Below are 14,236 nucleotides of genomic sequence, written 5' to 3'. Positions count from 1 at the left end.
GGTCAGACGTTTCTTGTAGTTGGTCACCAGCTTTGCAGACATCTCAGGAGGGATTTTGTCCAACTCCTCTTTGCAGATCTTCTCCAAGTCATTAAGGTTTCAAGGCTGACGTTTAGCAATTAGAACCTTCAGCTCCCTCCACAGATTTTCTGTGGGATTAAGGTCTGGAGACTGGCTAGGCCACTCCAGGACCTTAATGTGCATCTTCTTGAGCCACTCCTTTGTTGCCTTGGCCGTGTGTTTTGGGTCATTGTCATGCTGGAATACCCATCCACGACCCATTTTCAATGCCCTGGCTGAGGGAAGGAGGTTCTCACCCAAGATTTGACGGTACATGGCCCCGTCCATCGTCCCTTTGATGCGGTGAAGTTGTCCTGTCCCCTTAACAGAAAAACACCCCCAAAGCATAATGTTTCCACCTACATGTTTGACGGTGGGGATGGTGTTCTTGGGGTCATAAGCAGCATTCCTCCTCCTCCAAACACAGCGAGTTGAGTTGATGCCAAAGAGCTCCATTTTGGTCTCATCTGACCACAACACTTTCACCCAGTTGTCCTCTGAATCATTCAGATGGTCCTTGGCAAACTTCAGACGGGCATTATATGTGCTTTCTTGAACAGGGGGACCTTGCGGGCGCTGCAGGATTTCAGTCCTTCACGACGTAGTGTGTTACCAATTGTTTTCTTGGTGACTATGGTCCCAGCTGCCTTGAAATCATTGACAAGATCCTCCCGTGTAGATCTGGGCTGATTCCTCACCGTTCTCATGATCATTGCAACTCCACGAGGTGAGATCTTGCATGGAGCCCCAGGCCGAGGGAGATTGACAGTTCTTTTGTGTTTCTTCCATTTGCGAATAATCGCACCAACTGTTGTCACCTTCTCACCAAGCTGCTTGGCGATGGTCTTGTAGCCCATTCCAGCCTTGTGTAGGTCTACAATCTTGTCCCTGAAATCATTGGAGGGCTCTTTGGTCTTGGCCATGGTGGGGAGTTTGGAATCTGATTGATTGATTGCTTCTGTGGACAGGTATCTTTTATACAGGTAACAAGCTGAGATTAGGAGCACTCCCGTTAAGAGTGTGCTCCTAATCTCAGCTCGTTACCTGTATAAAAGACACCTGGGAGCCAGAAATCTTTCTGATTGAGAGGGGGTCAAATACTTATTTCCCTCATTAAAATGCTAATCAATTTATAACATTTTTGACATGCGTTTTTCAGGATGTTTTTGTTGTATTCTGTCTCTCACTGTTCAAATAAACCTTCCATTAAAATCATAGACTGATTTCTTTGTCAGTGGGCAAATGTACAAAATCAGCAGGGGATCAAATACTTTTTTCCCTCACTGTAGTTGCTTCACGAGTTATATCTACCTAAAAATATTTGATCTAAGTATGCCTTATTTACTTTGAAGAACAGACACTGAATATCCCTTTAAGCATGGTGAAGTTATTAATTAGGCTTTGGATGGTGTATCAATACACTAAGTCACTACAAAGATACAGGCGCCTTCCTAACTGAGTTGCCAGAGAGGAAGGAAACTGCTCAGGGATATCACCATGCCAACAGTTACAGAGGATAATGGCTGTGATAGGAGAAAACTGAGGATGGATTAACATTATTGTAGTTACTCCACAATACTAACCTAAATGACAGAGTGAAAAGAAGAAAGCCTGTACAGAAAAATGTGTCAAAGGAATTAACTTTTTGTTCTGAATATAAACCGCTATGTGTGGGGCAAATCCAACACATCTCTGAGTGCCACTCTCCATATTTTCAAACATGGTGGTGGCTGCATCATTATATGCGTATGCTCGTAATTGGCAGGGATGGGAGTTTTTCAGGATAAAAAGAAACGGAGTGGAGCTAAGCACTGGTAAAATCCTAAAGGAAAACCTGGTTTAGTCTCCTTTCCACCAAACACTGGGAGACAATTTCCCCTTTCAGCAGGACAATAACCTAAAACACAAGGCCAAATATACACTGGAGTTGCTTACCAAGACCACATTGAATGTTCCTGAGTACAGTTTTGACTTAAATCGTCTTGAAAATCTATGGCAAGACTTGAAAATGGCTGTCTAGCAATGATCAACAACAAACTTGACAGAGCTTGAAGAATTTTGAAAAGAATAATGGCATAATATGGCATAATCCAAGTGTGCACAGCACTAAGGGGCCGATTCGGACCCAAATTAAGCGCGCGTAAATGGAACCCGCTATTCATTTGGGGTGGAGATCTAATAAATGAAGGTGTGGCGGAGGTGTGTCTACAGATATGGCGTATTCTTATCTTGACTTAATTCCCTAATAATTCCACCACCTTACACACGAGGAAGCCATAAATAAGGTCTAGCGAACCCATCAATTCCATGTGGAAAAAGCATCTACTTAATTCTTTCCGATAGAAATAATACTATTTTCCATGCAATGTAATTTACAACTTGTTAAGAGCTATTGATAAGATCTAGGTAAATGAGTAATCTGTTTGGCTAAGGGAATTGTAAATATAAATCACACTTGTTTTAGATGTATTTTACCTTATAATCGCTGGAGACAAATGTGAAACCAGTCATATGGCAGCAAACAGGAGCATATCAACATACCCACGGTAAAGTTTATGAATTGTTGTGCCATTATGCAAAATGTAAATTGTAAGGGCTTTTAACTTGCAGAGATGGGCACTCTCGAATGTCTTAATTATAGGCTACCCAGACTTTCTCTGTTTCCTATTTCTAGCATTTTAATAGCCACTATCAGTATCGATTGTCAGTAGGCCTAATAACCACACATATTCAACTGTCAATTTCCTGTTAGTTCCCTTCAGATGGTAAACCTACGTTATCATTCCATTTAATTACATTGTTTCATTTACATTAATTTGCTTCCTCTGTAAATGCCGTCATGACCGTGTGGTTGTTGCTGAAGATCATTAGTGGCAATTGATGATATATAAAAAGAAATGTAAACTAATTAAATCATTATGGAGCAGCGCACAGACCAAGCCGTAACAGTTTGAACCTGACACATGGCGCAATACTTGGCCTTGTCGTCACACAGTTCCATGGTTTGTGCAGGCAATAGACGAGGGTATAGCCTACTATTGTACACTATTCTCCCTATTATAATTCTACTGTATATACAGTAATCGTTCAACATTACCATGGATTGAGGAACTGAATGTGACAATTTTCAGAATGAAGCAAAGCACCATTTTCTTTCTTTTGTGCGTAAAGCCTCTCCAAACCTGTTTTTTTTATGATTCTAAAGTATTTTCCTAAACCTAAATAATCTACAAGGTCAGAGTATTTTTTTAATCTACCAATTGGTGCTGAAACAGATAAGAATATGCATATATTTAGATGGCTTTCTTTCATTGATACCTAATATTCTGAAGCCGTTCTCTCGATATATTCTAGTGAGTCTGTCAACAAAATTCTAACTAAAAGGTACACCGTCTTTAAAGGGATGGCTTAAGATAAATGTACTGAAAACCCTATTGAATGAAAACTCCACGAGAAAATCTGTTGGACAGCAAGTGGGAGAATTTTCAGGGGTTGAATGAAATTTATTCAGAGCGCACAAGGCAGCCATACCTGCAGAGCGCATTAAGCAACTGAATAACGTAAGTCTGAACACCAAATACTGAGAAGTGAATAGGAAAGGCGTCCGTGGGAACGTCAAATTCCTAAGTCTGAATCGGCCCCTATGAGACTTACAGAAGAAGTATACCCAAACGGTGTTCTATAAAGAAGACTCACAGCAGTAATCACTTCCAAAGGTCTTTCTAACATCCCACTGGGAAAAACAGTTTGAACCCCCAAAAAATCTATGTGATAACATTAAATCAACGTGGAAAACTAATTGGATTTGCTAAAAGTAATCAACACAAGGACATTTTGAATTCTTTCACCCAACTTTTAACATAAATCCAATGACGTGGTGATATATATATATATATATTTGGAATTCACGAAGTTGACAACTCAACCAAATGTAAATCAAAACTGACGTCTGTGCCCAGTGGGATGTATTGTCTCGGGGGGGGGGGGTGAATACTTATTTAATGAAGATATATTTGTTTTTTATTTTAATTAATAATAAAAAAAGGTAAATGGAATTTTTATTTAACTTTGACATTATTTTGTGTAAATCGTTGAAGAATAAAATTACAATTAAATACATTGTAATCCCACTTTGTAACACAATAAAATGTGAGGAAATCCAAGGGGGGAATATGTATGATAGGCACTTTAACAGGCGTATCATATGTGTGTCATAATTGCTGTGTAACAGACTGCATTCGTGGTTGAGATGTGAACGTATTTGATCATACACTTAAACATGTTGGACTATTTTGTGTCAGATGACCATTTCCTTTCAATTTTTTTCCTGATTGAGCTTCCCATTGTTAAATTACAGCCATTTGTTTTTCCTCCAACCCTCACGACCCAATCAAAGAATAGGTTTTGTACAAAAGACAATTATTTATACAGGTACTTTCCACCAGCTTTACCTTTCTTTGCCTCAGTGCACCCTCCTCTCCTCTTACAGACTAGTCATACTACTCATTTTACACATGCCACTTTCGCAATGAGAAAGCCTACTCAGCTGTCTGTGTGTTATCGGATTATCTTGGACTGCATCTCTATGTGATCCTTTCCTACTGAACAGACCAGTGCTTTCTTTTCTGTGGTGCTCATTCCTAATGTCCAAACAGCTCTTTCATTTCATTAAACAGTTTCAGCGAGAGGTCAGTATCTTATATTCCCTGTACCTGGAAATGTGGTCACAACATCACTGTTGCATTGGTTCCACTTCAGTGTTATCTCTCAGTGAGGTATTATTGTAGTGGAGCCGTATCCATGTCTGAGTGGAGTACTTTGCATATGATGGTGTCACCTCTCTCAACTGAAACGCCTGCCATCGGTCAAGTCATACTGAACAATGGATGGAAAAATCGATCCGAAACACAATACAGAGAAAGAAAAAATGTATGATTTGATTAATCCATCTTCAGACTAAATGGACACCCCCCAAGTGATGTTCCATTGTGATGGCAATTTACAGTATGTGGTTAGGGATATTAAAGAGATAGTTCACCCAAATTACAAAACTCTGTAAACAGTCTATGAACAAGGTATGACAGGAATCCATGCTTTGGTTGTGTTTACCTGGTTTCAAATGCTAACTTTTTTGCATTTATGGCACAAATCCAATGCAAGTCAAAGGTACCTATATTAGTATTTTCATGTTTCATATCCAAATCATCTTAAAGTATCTACAAATGTATTGTGTAACTCAATTAAGTTAGTTAAAGATGTCGACATGAAGCGTGGAAAGGCTAATGTACAGTGCCTTCAGAAAGTACTCGCACCCCTTGACTTTCCACATATTGTTGTGCTACAGCCTGAATTTATAATGATACAATGTTGATTTTGGGTCTCTGGCCTTTATACAATACCCCATAATTTTTTTAAGTGGAATTGTTTTTAGATATTTTTACAAATTTATAAAAAAGGAAAAGCTGAAATGTTTTCCATATGTATTCCTCCCCTTTGTTATGGCAAGCATAAATAAGTTCAGGAGTAAACATTTGCTTAACAAGTCACATAAGTTGCATGGACTCACTCTGTGCAATAATAGTGTTTAACATGATTTTTGAATGACTACCTCATCTCTGTACCCCACGTATACACGATCAGTGAATTTCAACCACAAAGACCAGGGAGGTTTTCCAATGCCTAGCAAATATTTGTAGATGGGTAAAAACATTATTTTTTTTTTAAAGGCAGACATTGAATATCCCTTTGGGCATGGTGAAGTTATTAATTACACTTAAGGTGGAGTATCAATATACCCAGTCACTACAAAGGTGTCCTGCCTAACTCAGTTGCCCGAGAAGAAAGAAACCGGTCAGGGACTTAACGATGAGGCCAGAATTTTATTAACCTTTATTTAACTAGGCAAGTCAGTCAAGAAGAAATTCATATTTACAATGATGGCCTACCCCGGCCAAACCCGGACAACAATGGGCCGCCCTATGGGACTCCCAATCACGGCCGGTTGTGATAGAGCCTGGAATCGAACCAGGGTCTGCAGTGATGCCTCTAACGCTGAGATGCAGTGCCTTAGACTGCTGCGCAACTCAGGAGCAGCAGGGACTTTAAAACAGTTACAGAGTTTAATGGCTGTGATAGGAGAAAACAGAGGATGGATCAACAACATTGTACTTACTCCACAATACTAACCTAAATGACAGAGTGAAAAGATGAAGCCTGTACAGAATACAAATATTCCAGAACATGCATCCTGTTTGCAATAAGGCACTAAAGTAAAACTGCAAAAATGTCTCAACGTCAACAGTGAAGATCCGACTCTGGGATGCTGGCCTTCTAGGAAGAGTTCCTCTGTCCAGTGTCTGTTCTTTTGCCCATCTTAATCTTTTATTTTTATTGGCCAGTCTGAGAAATGTTTTTTTTTCCTTTCCAACTCTGCCTAGAAGGCCAGCATCCTGGAGTCGCCTCTTCACTGTTGACATTGAGACTGGTGTTTTGCGGGTACTATTTAATGAAGCTGCCAGTTGAGGACTTGAGGCGTCTGTTTCTCAAACTAGACACTCTAATGTACTTGTCCTCTTGCTCAGTTGTGCACCGGGGCCTCCCACTCTTTCTATTCTGGTTAAGCCAGTTTGTGCTGTTCTGTGAAGGGAGTAGTACACAGCATTGTACGAGATCTTCAGTTTCTTGGCAATTTCTCGCAGGGTTTACCTTCATCTCTCAGAACAAGAATAGTCTGACGAGTTTCAGAAGAAAGTTCCTTGTTTCTGGACATTTTGAGCCTGTAATCGAACCCACAAATGCCGATGCTCCAGATACTCAACTTGTCTAAAGAAGGCCAGTTTTATTGCTTCTTTTATCAGTACAACCATTTTCAGCTGTGCTAACATAATTGCAAACGTGTTTTCTAATGATCAATTAGCCTTTTAAAATGATGAACTTGGATTAGCTAACACAACGTGCCATTGGAACACAGGAGTGATGGTTGCTGATAATGGGCCTCTGTACGCCTATGTAGATATTCCATTAAAAAAAAATCAACTGTTTCCAGCTACAATAGTAATTTACAACATTAACGTCTACACTGTAGTTCTGATCAATTTGATGTTATTTTAATGGATAAAAAAGTGATTTTCTTTAAAAACAAGGACATTTCAAAGCGACCCCAAACTTCTGAACGGTAGTGTAAATCGGCTTGAAAATCTATGACAAGACTTGAAAATGGATGTCTAGCAGTGATCAACAACCAACTTGACAGAGCTTGAAGAATTTAAGAATAATGTGCAAATATTGTACAATCCAGGTGTACAAAGTGCTTAGAGAATTACCCAGAAAGACTCACAGCTGTAAATTGTTGCCAAAGGTGATTCTAACATTCATACTCAGAGGTGTGAATACTTATGTAAATTAGATATTTCTGTATTTATTTTCAATAAATTAGCAAAAATGTCTAAAAACATGTTTTCACTGTCATTATAGTGTATTGTGGGTAGATGGGTAAGAGAAAAATGAATATTTAATACATTTTGCAGCCACTCTAACAAAACGTGGAATAAGTCAAGGAGTATGAATACTTCCGAAGGCACTGTGGGTGCTATTGACTCACATTGGATTTGCACCATAAATGCTCAAAAGTTAACATTTGAAACAGTGGAAAATTTAAACAACCAAAGTATGGTTCGATGTCATACCTTGTCCATAGACTGCTTACAGGGTAAGGAAAACAATGTAATTTGGGGCTAACCAACCCTTTCAACTTAAATTGCCAATGCTATTGAAATTTGTCATTTTCAGGAAAGGTAAATTACATTTTGCTGCCAAATAAGCCTGGCTCAGATTATTACAACCAGGGAACAATCAATTCAGGTCGTCTGTGTCACTCAGCTCCCTGGAGGTCACAAGGTTGCTCCACACTCGTCTTGTTTCCAGACAACACGTCATTGACACGACTTTTTAGAGGACAGGAAACCGGAGGCTACCCTCCACCGTCATACATGGCCTGTTAACACTCTGCTGCTATGACAACACCACCCTGGCCCCAGTGCATTTGTAGAGTCATCCAGATTGTGTGACACTGAAACTGGTCTGACATGTTTGGCTCTCAGATCTTATTTCTTAGCCCTGATGCTGAAAGACTGAAGATGACCTTCCTGTTTAGTGATGCTCAAAGACAAATATTTTGCACAACCAGACATGAATTCTGGGAAGTGAAGTAGTACAAGACATGAAATGAACAAGATACACAGAAAGCTACAGAAAACATATTGTATTAACAATTACAGTATATGAGCAGCAAAATCCACAACAGTGATAAACAGTATATTCAAGGTTCACCATTGTGTCACAGAATTAAGAGTCACTGCAAGCACTATGGTGTGGCATTATCTTCGCTAACATTTAAAAGTTGCAAAAAAATTATAAACACCCGAAGCATCACATTGCCAGACCAAGTGTCCATGTAAAAGTGCCATTATATTGCTGGTTACTGAAAGTTCAATAGTGAACTACTAACAACCTAGGGTCAATCACAGTGGATGAATTAAATACTCTACCTAAACAAGCCAACAAATTGTGAGGTTTCTAGTGGTCAAAAAGGGTGGCAGGTAGAAATGGTGAATAGACTGGGGGAGGTGGTGACAGTAGAGTGCCTCTGTAGCCCAGCTCTCTATGTTTTGCTTTTCTTCCTCTTCACCTTGCCATTGGCTGGGGTGATCCCCAGTGACTCGAGGCGGAAGGGGCAAGGGAGGAGAGATTCAGGGCTGAGTGAGGGGCCGATATTAGAGCCGCTGGAGATCGGGTGAGGCGTACCATTCCCCTGGGGTGCTGAGTGCATGGGAAGAGGTCATCAGTGGAATAACCACACATGTAGGGCAAATTATCTGTTGAAGTTAAGTGGATAGCAGGCTAGATCTTTTGAATGTTTCCAGTAACCGAGTCCGACCCTTCTAAAGCTATTTTGTATTAGCAAGCAGTACATTGGTATGATGTGGTGTTATAATTGTCACATTGTATTTGAATGTTGATTCCAAAAGTATCTCAATTGTGTTATTTTATTGTCTATTCAGGCACTTTCCCTTTGGTCTGCACACTTCATTAAATACCAATGAATAGTTTGACTGTTTTTATGTTAACATTAACTGCACCTTAGTCACAGATGTGACTCCAGTCACAGTTGAATTCAGGTGAGAAGAGTGCGCTCTGATGTTTCCAGAAAGAAACAAGCCCTACCCCTATATAATAATGAGAGCAGTGAAAAGGCATTGGGCTATTGGTTCAGGGGAAGGGCCTGCATCTCCTGGTCTTACCCAGTCCCTTAAGGGGCTCAATGCCCAGCAACTGGTTGACTCTCTTAGGTTTGAAGTAGTTGCTGGCGAAGTTCTCGCTGTCACTGCGGTTCATCATCTCTTTATATCAGTCCTCATCGTCCTGCACAAAACATAGGCAACGATGAAGGATCATAAACATTTTGTTTCGTTCCTCATATCCCATAGGGGAGGTAAAAAATAGAAATGAGTTTAATAATACAGAAAAATAAAACTTGAAAGGATTCTCCTGTGTCAGCTGCTGAGCTCATGCATACAGAGAGCCTCTGAGCTGAAGGAGCTACTGCTGAAAGAGAGAAGGGACACAACAGAGGATGAGAAACCTAAACAGGACCAACCATCCATGTAGTCACAACATTGAAAATCGAAATAAAAATAGTCCATTCACTGAAAGATTAACATTCGTTCTAAATTCAAAGACATCTTCACAACATAATTTCTTCCCCGGTCCTCCGCTCACCTGACGGCAGGGCTGTTTTCTGCACCAACATGTCACGCAGCCTCCAGGTGACGCTGTCGTCATCCCAAGTGGCCTCCTTCTGCAGGCGAGCCAAGTTGCTGTAGTTGCAGTCACGGCGGACCAGAGGGGCCATGCGCTCTAGCTGGCTCTGTAGCAGCTGGCCCTCCCCCTCCAGTCTGCGGATTGCTGCCAGGTAGTCATTCCTCTCTAGCTCAAACTCCACCTGCAGGTCCTGGATCCCCAGCTTGGCCACCTTCAGCTGTGACATCACATCAGAAGAACACCACTTATAATGACCATACAGACTTAAGTCTGTCACAGTACATAATGTATTAACAGAATAGGCAAACACAATGCAAATGTGTGACAGAAATGTGGTACAGGAACAAGCATGTTAGTAGATAAATCATTAATCTGGCATTTCTTTTCCATGAAGATGTGTCCCACCTTGCCCTGGGTGTTCTCTAGGAGTCGACTCTTAGCATGGACTTCCTCCTGGATGGAGTCGTAGACATTGAGCATCACATTGTCACTCTCCTCGCCATTCTCTGCTAGGGCCTCAATCAGCTGCTTCTTTCTCTGATCTGCCAGAGTATTCCTCTGTCGGTGTCTGCTGCAGCTCCTTTTTCTGAGCCTGCTCCCCTCCCACCACCTACTGCTCTAACTGCTGTAGCCTGGAGACAGGACAGGGCACCAAGCCACACCACTGGACATTATGTTATATAAAAGGGAATGTGTGTGAGTGTGGTAACTCACCTCTTGAGGACATGCTTCTGGTCCAGAAGGCCTGGGGTACTGATTGGAGGAGAGTCAGTATTCTCCTCCCCCTCAGACCCTGTCTGGACACCTGGCAAGATGCCTGTGCCTGGCTCACCTACAAGAAGAGAAGTTACATCATTAAAGTGATGTGTACTACTACAAAATGCATGCATAACCGGTTACCCACAAGTACTGGGAACTTGATGCATGGGTACCTTGGCCAGGACTGGTTCCAAATCACTAAGCTCATGTGCAGTGACAACATAATTCCTCCTCAAGAGCTTGTTTCATAAGGATGGAGAGCTCTGACACTAGGCAATGAGAAAACAAGGCTTAATATCTTGTAATGTACTAGAGCACTATCTATACACCTTATTGTTAAAAAGTTATTTACCTTCAGAAAATCTGTCTTATTAAAATCCTTGGCTATGGTCGTCTGAGTGAAATTTGAATTGGTTGGAGTTCTGAATGTAGACAGGGATGTTGTAATGGTACCAGCAGTGGTAATAGAGTGCCCTCTGCTGGTCCGGGGCTTCTCCAGATTGGACAGCTTGGTCTCATATGAAGAGCGCAGGACAGCAATGTCCTCCTGAAGCTTGGCCTTGGACTCCTGCTCTGCATTATACTCAGCCTGAAGCCTGGCCAGCTTCTCCTCTTACTCCTGGAGGTCACAAATAGCAGAAGGAGCTCAACTGACCTAAGCAGCCTCATTCAACTTCTTGTGGAAGTTTACCCACCTCTTTAATCTTCTCCTTCTCTGTAGTGCTGGACTGAGGCCTCGATGGACCAGCAGAGGGCCCCGCAGACAACTGACCATCCAGAAACGCTGATTAAAATAGGACCATGGAGAATAATCTAATTTTAATCTAGCACTTTGATCTTCTATGTGCAAACTCTTAATCTCAATGGTTAGACAAAGTGTGGAGAAAAGCATGGTGCTCACATGACAGGTTGGCATTGCCCAGCTGGCCAGAGATTAAGGCACATAGCTGCTTGATTTCCTCATGGTACTCTCGGAGCAGGGGATCCTTGGGGTCTTCGTTGATGCGGGGCCTGTTTTGGATGCTCTTGGCCCTGTTGGCGTAGCGCAGGGTGCCCAGGCTCTCCTCATAGTTGTTGTCTGCAGGTGAGAGGCAGGCCACCATCAGGGTGCTAGTGTTCCCTCCCAGGGAGTCCTGCAACAACCGGGTCAGCTTGGAGTCTCGGTAGGGGATGTGTTGAGATGACATTGCCTAGAGCCGACTGGGACAGGTTGATCTTGGTGGCCTCACAGAGCAGTTCCCTGGTGGTATCCGTCTTAAACTGGCGCTCGCTGCCCGCCAAGTCCAGCAGCACACATGTTTTCCTAACTAGCATGTTATTTAGTTTCAGATATATACTGGAGATGTCCAATAGCCCACGAGCTGGTGCTGCATGTAATTCACCATAATCAAGTTGTGAAAATGTAGTAGGATTTATTGTAGGCCTACCTCAACCAAAGGGTAAATGATCTCGTTGTACATTGCTCAGTGTCTTGGTCAATGAAGAGGCTTCCATCAAAGGTGAATTATTTTGGTGGCTCCTCCTTCGCCCCTGGCTTCTTGATGAAACACTGACAGCTACTCATCTCTACGGATACTACGTCTTACATTTGCTCCCTATCATTCATCGGCGGACAACTGACCACTACCTTCATTGACTCTGCAGCCATTTTTGCCTCAGTCTTCTTGGGGTGTCTGATATCAGACACGCGTACTAGTGACAAGCAAGGCAACGCCAATATCAAAATTATAGTCAATCGTCAGTTGTTGAATGCATTTCATTCAGCATTGTGCAAGCTAGAAAAATAAATAGCTAGCCTACTGTTATTTGGAAGCTAAACAATTAATATAACTAGCAGCCATGACAGATCTTTCCAGCTGACATGCTACAATTGAAGTGATCAGATTAACAAAAATCTAACCTGTTGATCTGGTCATAAAAGCATGACAGCAAATCAGAACGCTAGCCTCTCTAGGGCAGGCGGGACGAATTCGTCCAACCTACGTAACAGCCAGTTGAATCCTGTGGCGCGATTTTCAAAACCTTTGAAATGCTATTACTTCAATTTCTCAAACATATGACTATTTTACAGCTATTTAAAGACAAGACTCTCGTTAATCTAACCACACTGTCCGATTTCAAAAAGGCGTTACAACGAAAGCAAAACATTAGATTATGTCAGCAGAGTACCAAGCCAGAAATAATCAGACACCCATTTTTCAAGCTAGCATATGTCACAAAAACCCAGAAGACAGCTAAATGCAGCACTAACCTTTGATGATCTTCATCAGATGACAACCCTAGGACATTATGTTATACAATACATGCATGTTTTGTTCAACCAAGTTCATATTTATATCAAAAACCAGCTTTTTACATTAGCATGTGACGTTCAGAACTAGCATACCCCGCAAACTTCCGGCGAATTCACTAACAATTTACTAAATTACTCACGATAAACGTTCACAAAAAGCATAAATTATTTTAAGAATTATAGATACAGAACTCCTCTATGCACTCGATATGTCCGATTTTAAAATAGCTTTTTGGTGAAAGCACATTTTGCAATATTCTAAGTACATAGCCCAGCCATCACGGGCTAGCTATTTAGACACCCGGCAAGTTTAGCACTCACCAATATCAGATTTACTATTATAAAAGTTTGATTACCTTTTGTTGTCTTCGTCAGAATGCACTCCCAGGACTGCTACTTCAATAACAAATGTTGGTTTGGTCCAAAATAATCCATCGTTATATCCGAATAGCGGCGTTTTGTTCGTGCGTTCCAGAAACTATCCGAAATGGTAAATCAGGGTTGTGCGCATGGCGCAATTCGTGACCAAAAAAATCTAAATATTCCATTACCGTACTTCGAAGCATATCAACCGCTATTTAAAATCCATTTTTATGCCATTTTTCTCGTAAAAAAAGCGATAATATTCCGACCGGGAATGTCCATTTAGCTAAACAGAGGAAAGAAAACAAAGCTTTCGTTCGACGCAGGCACGAGCCTGAGTCTCACAGTACTGTAACCAGCCACTACCCAAACGCGCTACTTTGTTTCAGCCAGAGCCTGCAAAGCCACGATTCAGCATTTTGCCGCCTTCTGAGACCCTATGGCAGCTGTAGGAAGTGTCACGGGACAGCTAAGATCCTCACTCTTCAATAAACAGAGACAAGAAGAACGACACCTTGTCAGACAGGCCACTTCCTGCATGAAATCTTCTCAGGTTTTTGCCTGCCATATGAGTTCTGTTATACTCACAGATACCATTCAAACAGTTTTAGAAAGTTTAGGGTGTTTTCTATCCAAAGCCAATAATTATATGCATATTCTAGTTACTGGGCAGGAGTAGTAACCAGATTAAATCGGGTACGTTTTTTATCCAGCCGTGTCAATACTGCCCCCTAGCCCTAACAGGCTAGCTAACTAAGCTAAGGACGGTAGCTAGCTTGCCACATTGGCCAAGCCTCAAAGCAAACAAGTTCACAACCTGTACTAGCTAACCTGCAAGACATGTCAGACTGTTAATTGGTTGGAATAATTTCTTGTCAAATCAATTATCCACGTGCTATAAAAACGTAGTATTGGCAGATGGCTCATTTCGTCCAATGAATA

General features: G+C 41.5%; 1 protein-coding gene and 1 pseudogene across 1 annotated transcript; both read right to left on the bottom strand.

Annotated features, from left to right (window-relative positions):
* Window positions 1-8,305: 8,305 nt before the first annotated feature.
* LOC106565883 (kinesin-like protein KIF17) lies at window positions 8,306-9,475 on the bottom strand. The gene is made up of 2 exons (XM_014133520.2): window positions 9,360-9,475; window positions 8,306-8,877 (listed from the first exon to the last, which is right to left on the bottom strand). Exons 1-2 carry the CDS (start codon window positions 9,454-9,456, stop codon window positions 8,720-8,722), a joined length of 255 nt encoding a protein of 84 aa, XP_013988995.2. The 5' UTR covers window positions 9,457-9,475; the 3' UTR covers window positions 8,306-8,719.
* On the bottom strand, window positions 8,306-12,719 carry LOC106565935 (kinesin-like protein KIF17; annotated as a pseudogene).
* Between the last annotated feature and the right edge of the window lie 1,517 nt (window positions 12,720-14,236).

The sequence above is a fragment of the Salmo salar genome, chromosome ssa12 (genome assembly GCF_905237065.1).
Source record: "Salmo salar chromosome ssa12, Ssal_v3.1, whole genome shotgun sequence".
Lineage (NCBI taxonomy): Eukaryota > Metazoa > Chordata > Actinopteri > Salmoniformes > Salmonidae > Salmo > Salmo salar.
Note: the sequence above shows the minus strand (reverse complement) of the source record. Positions and strands in the feature narration are given on the sequence as shown.

Bases quoted from the DNA above. Each gene is read 5' to 3' on its own strand.
- LOC106565883 (XM_014133520.2), bottom strand. From the start codon at position 9,456: ATGATGAACCGCAGTGACAGCGAGAACTTCGCCAGCAACTACTTCAAA. The intron at 8,878-9,359 runs GTAAGACCAGGA...CCATGCACTCAG, and splicing joins TGAGCCCCTTAAGGGACTGG to CACCCCAGGGGAATGGTACG.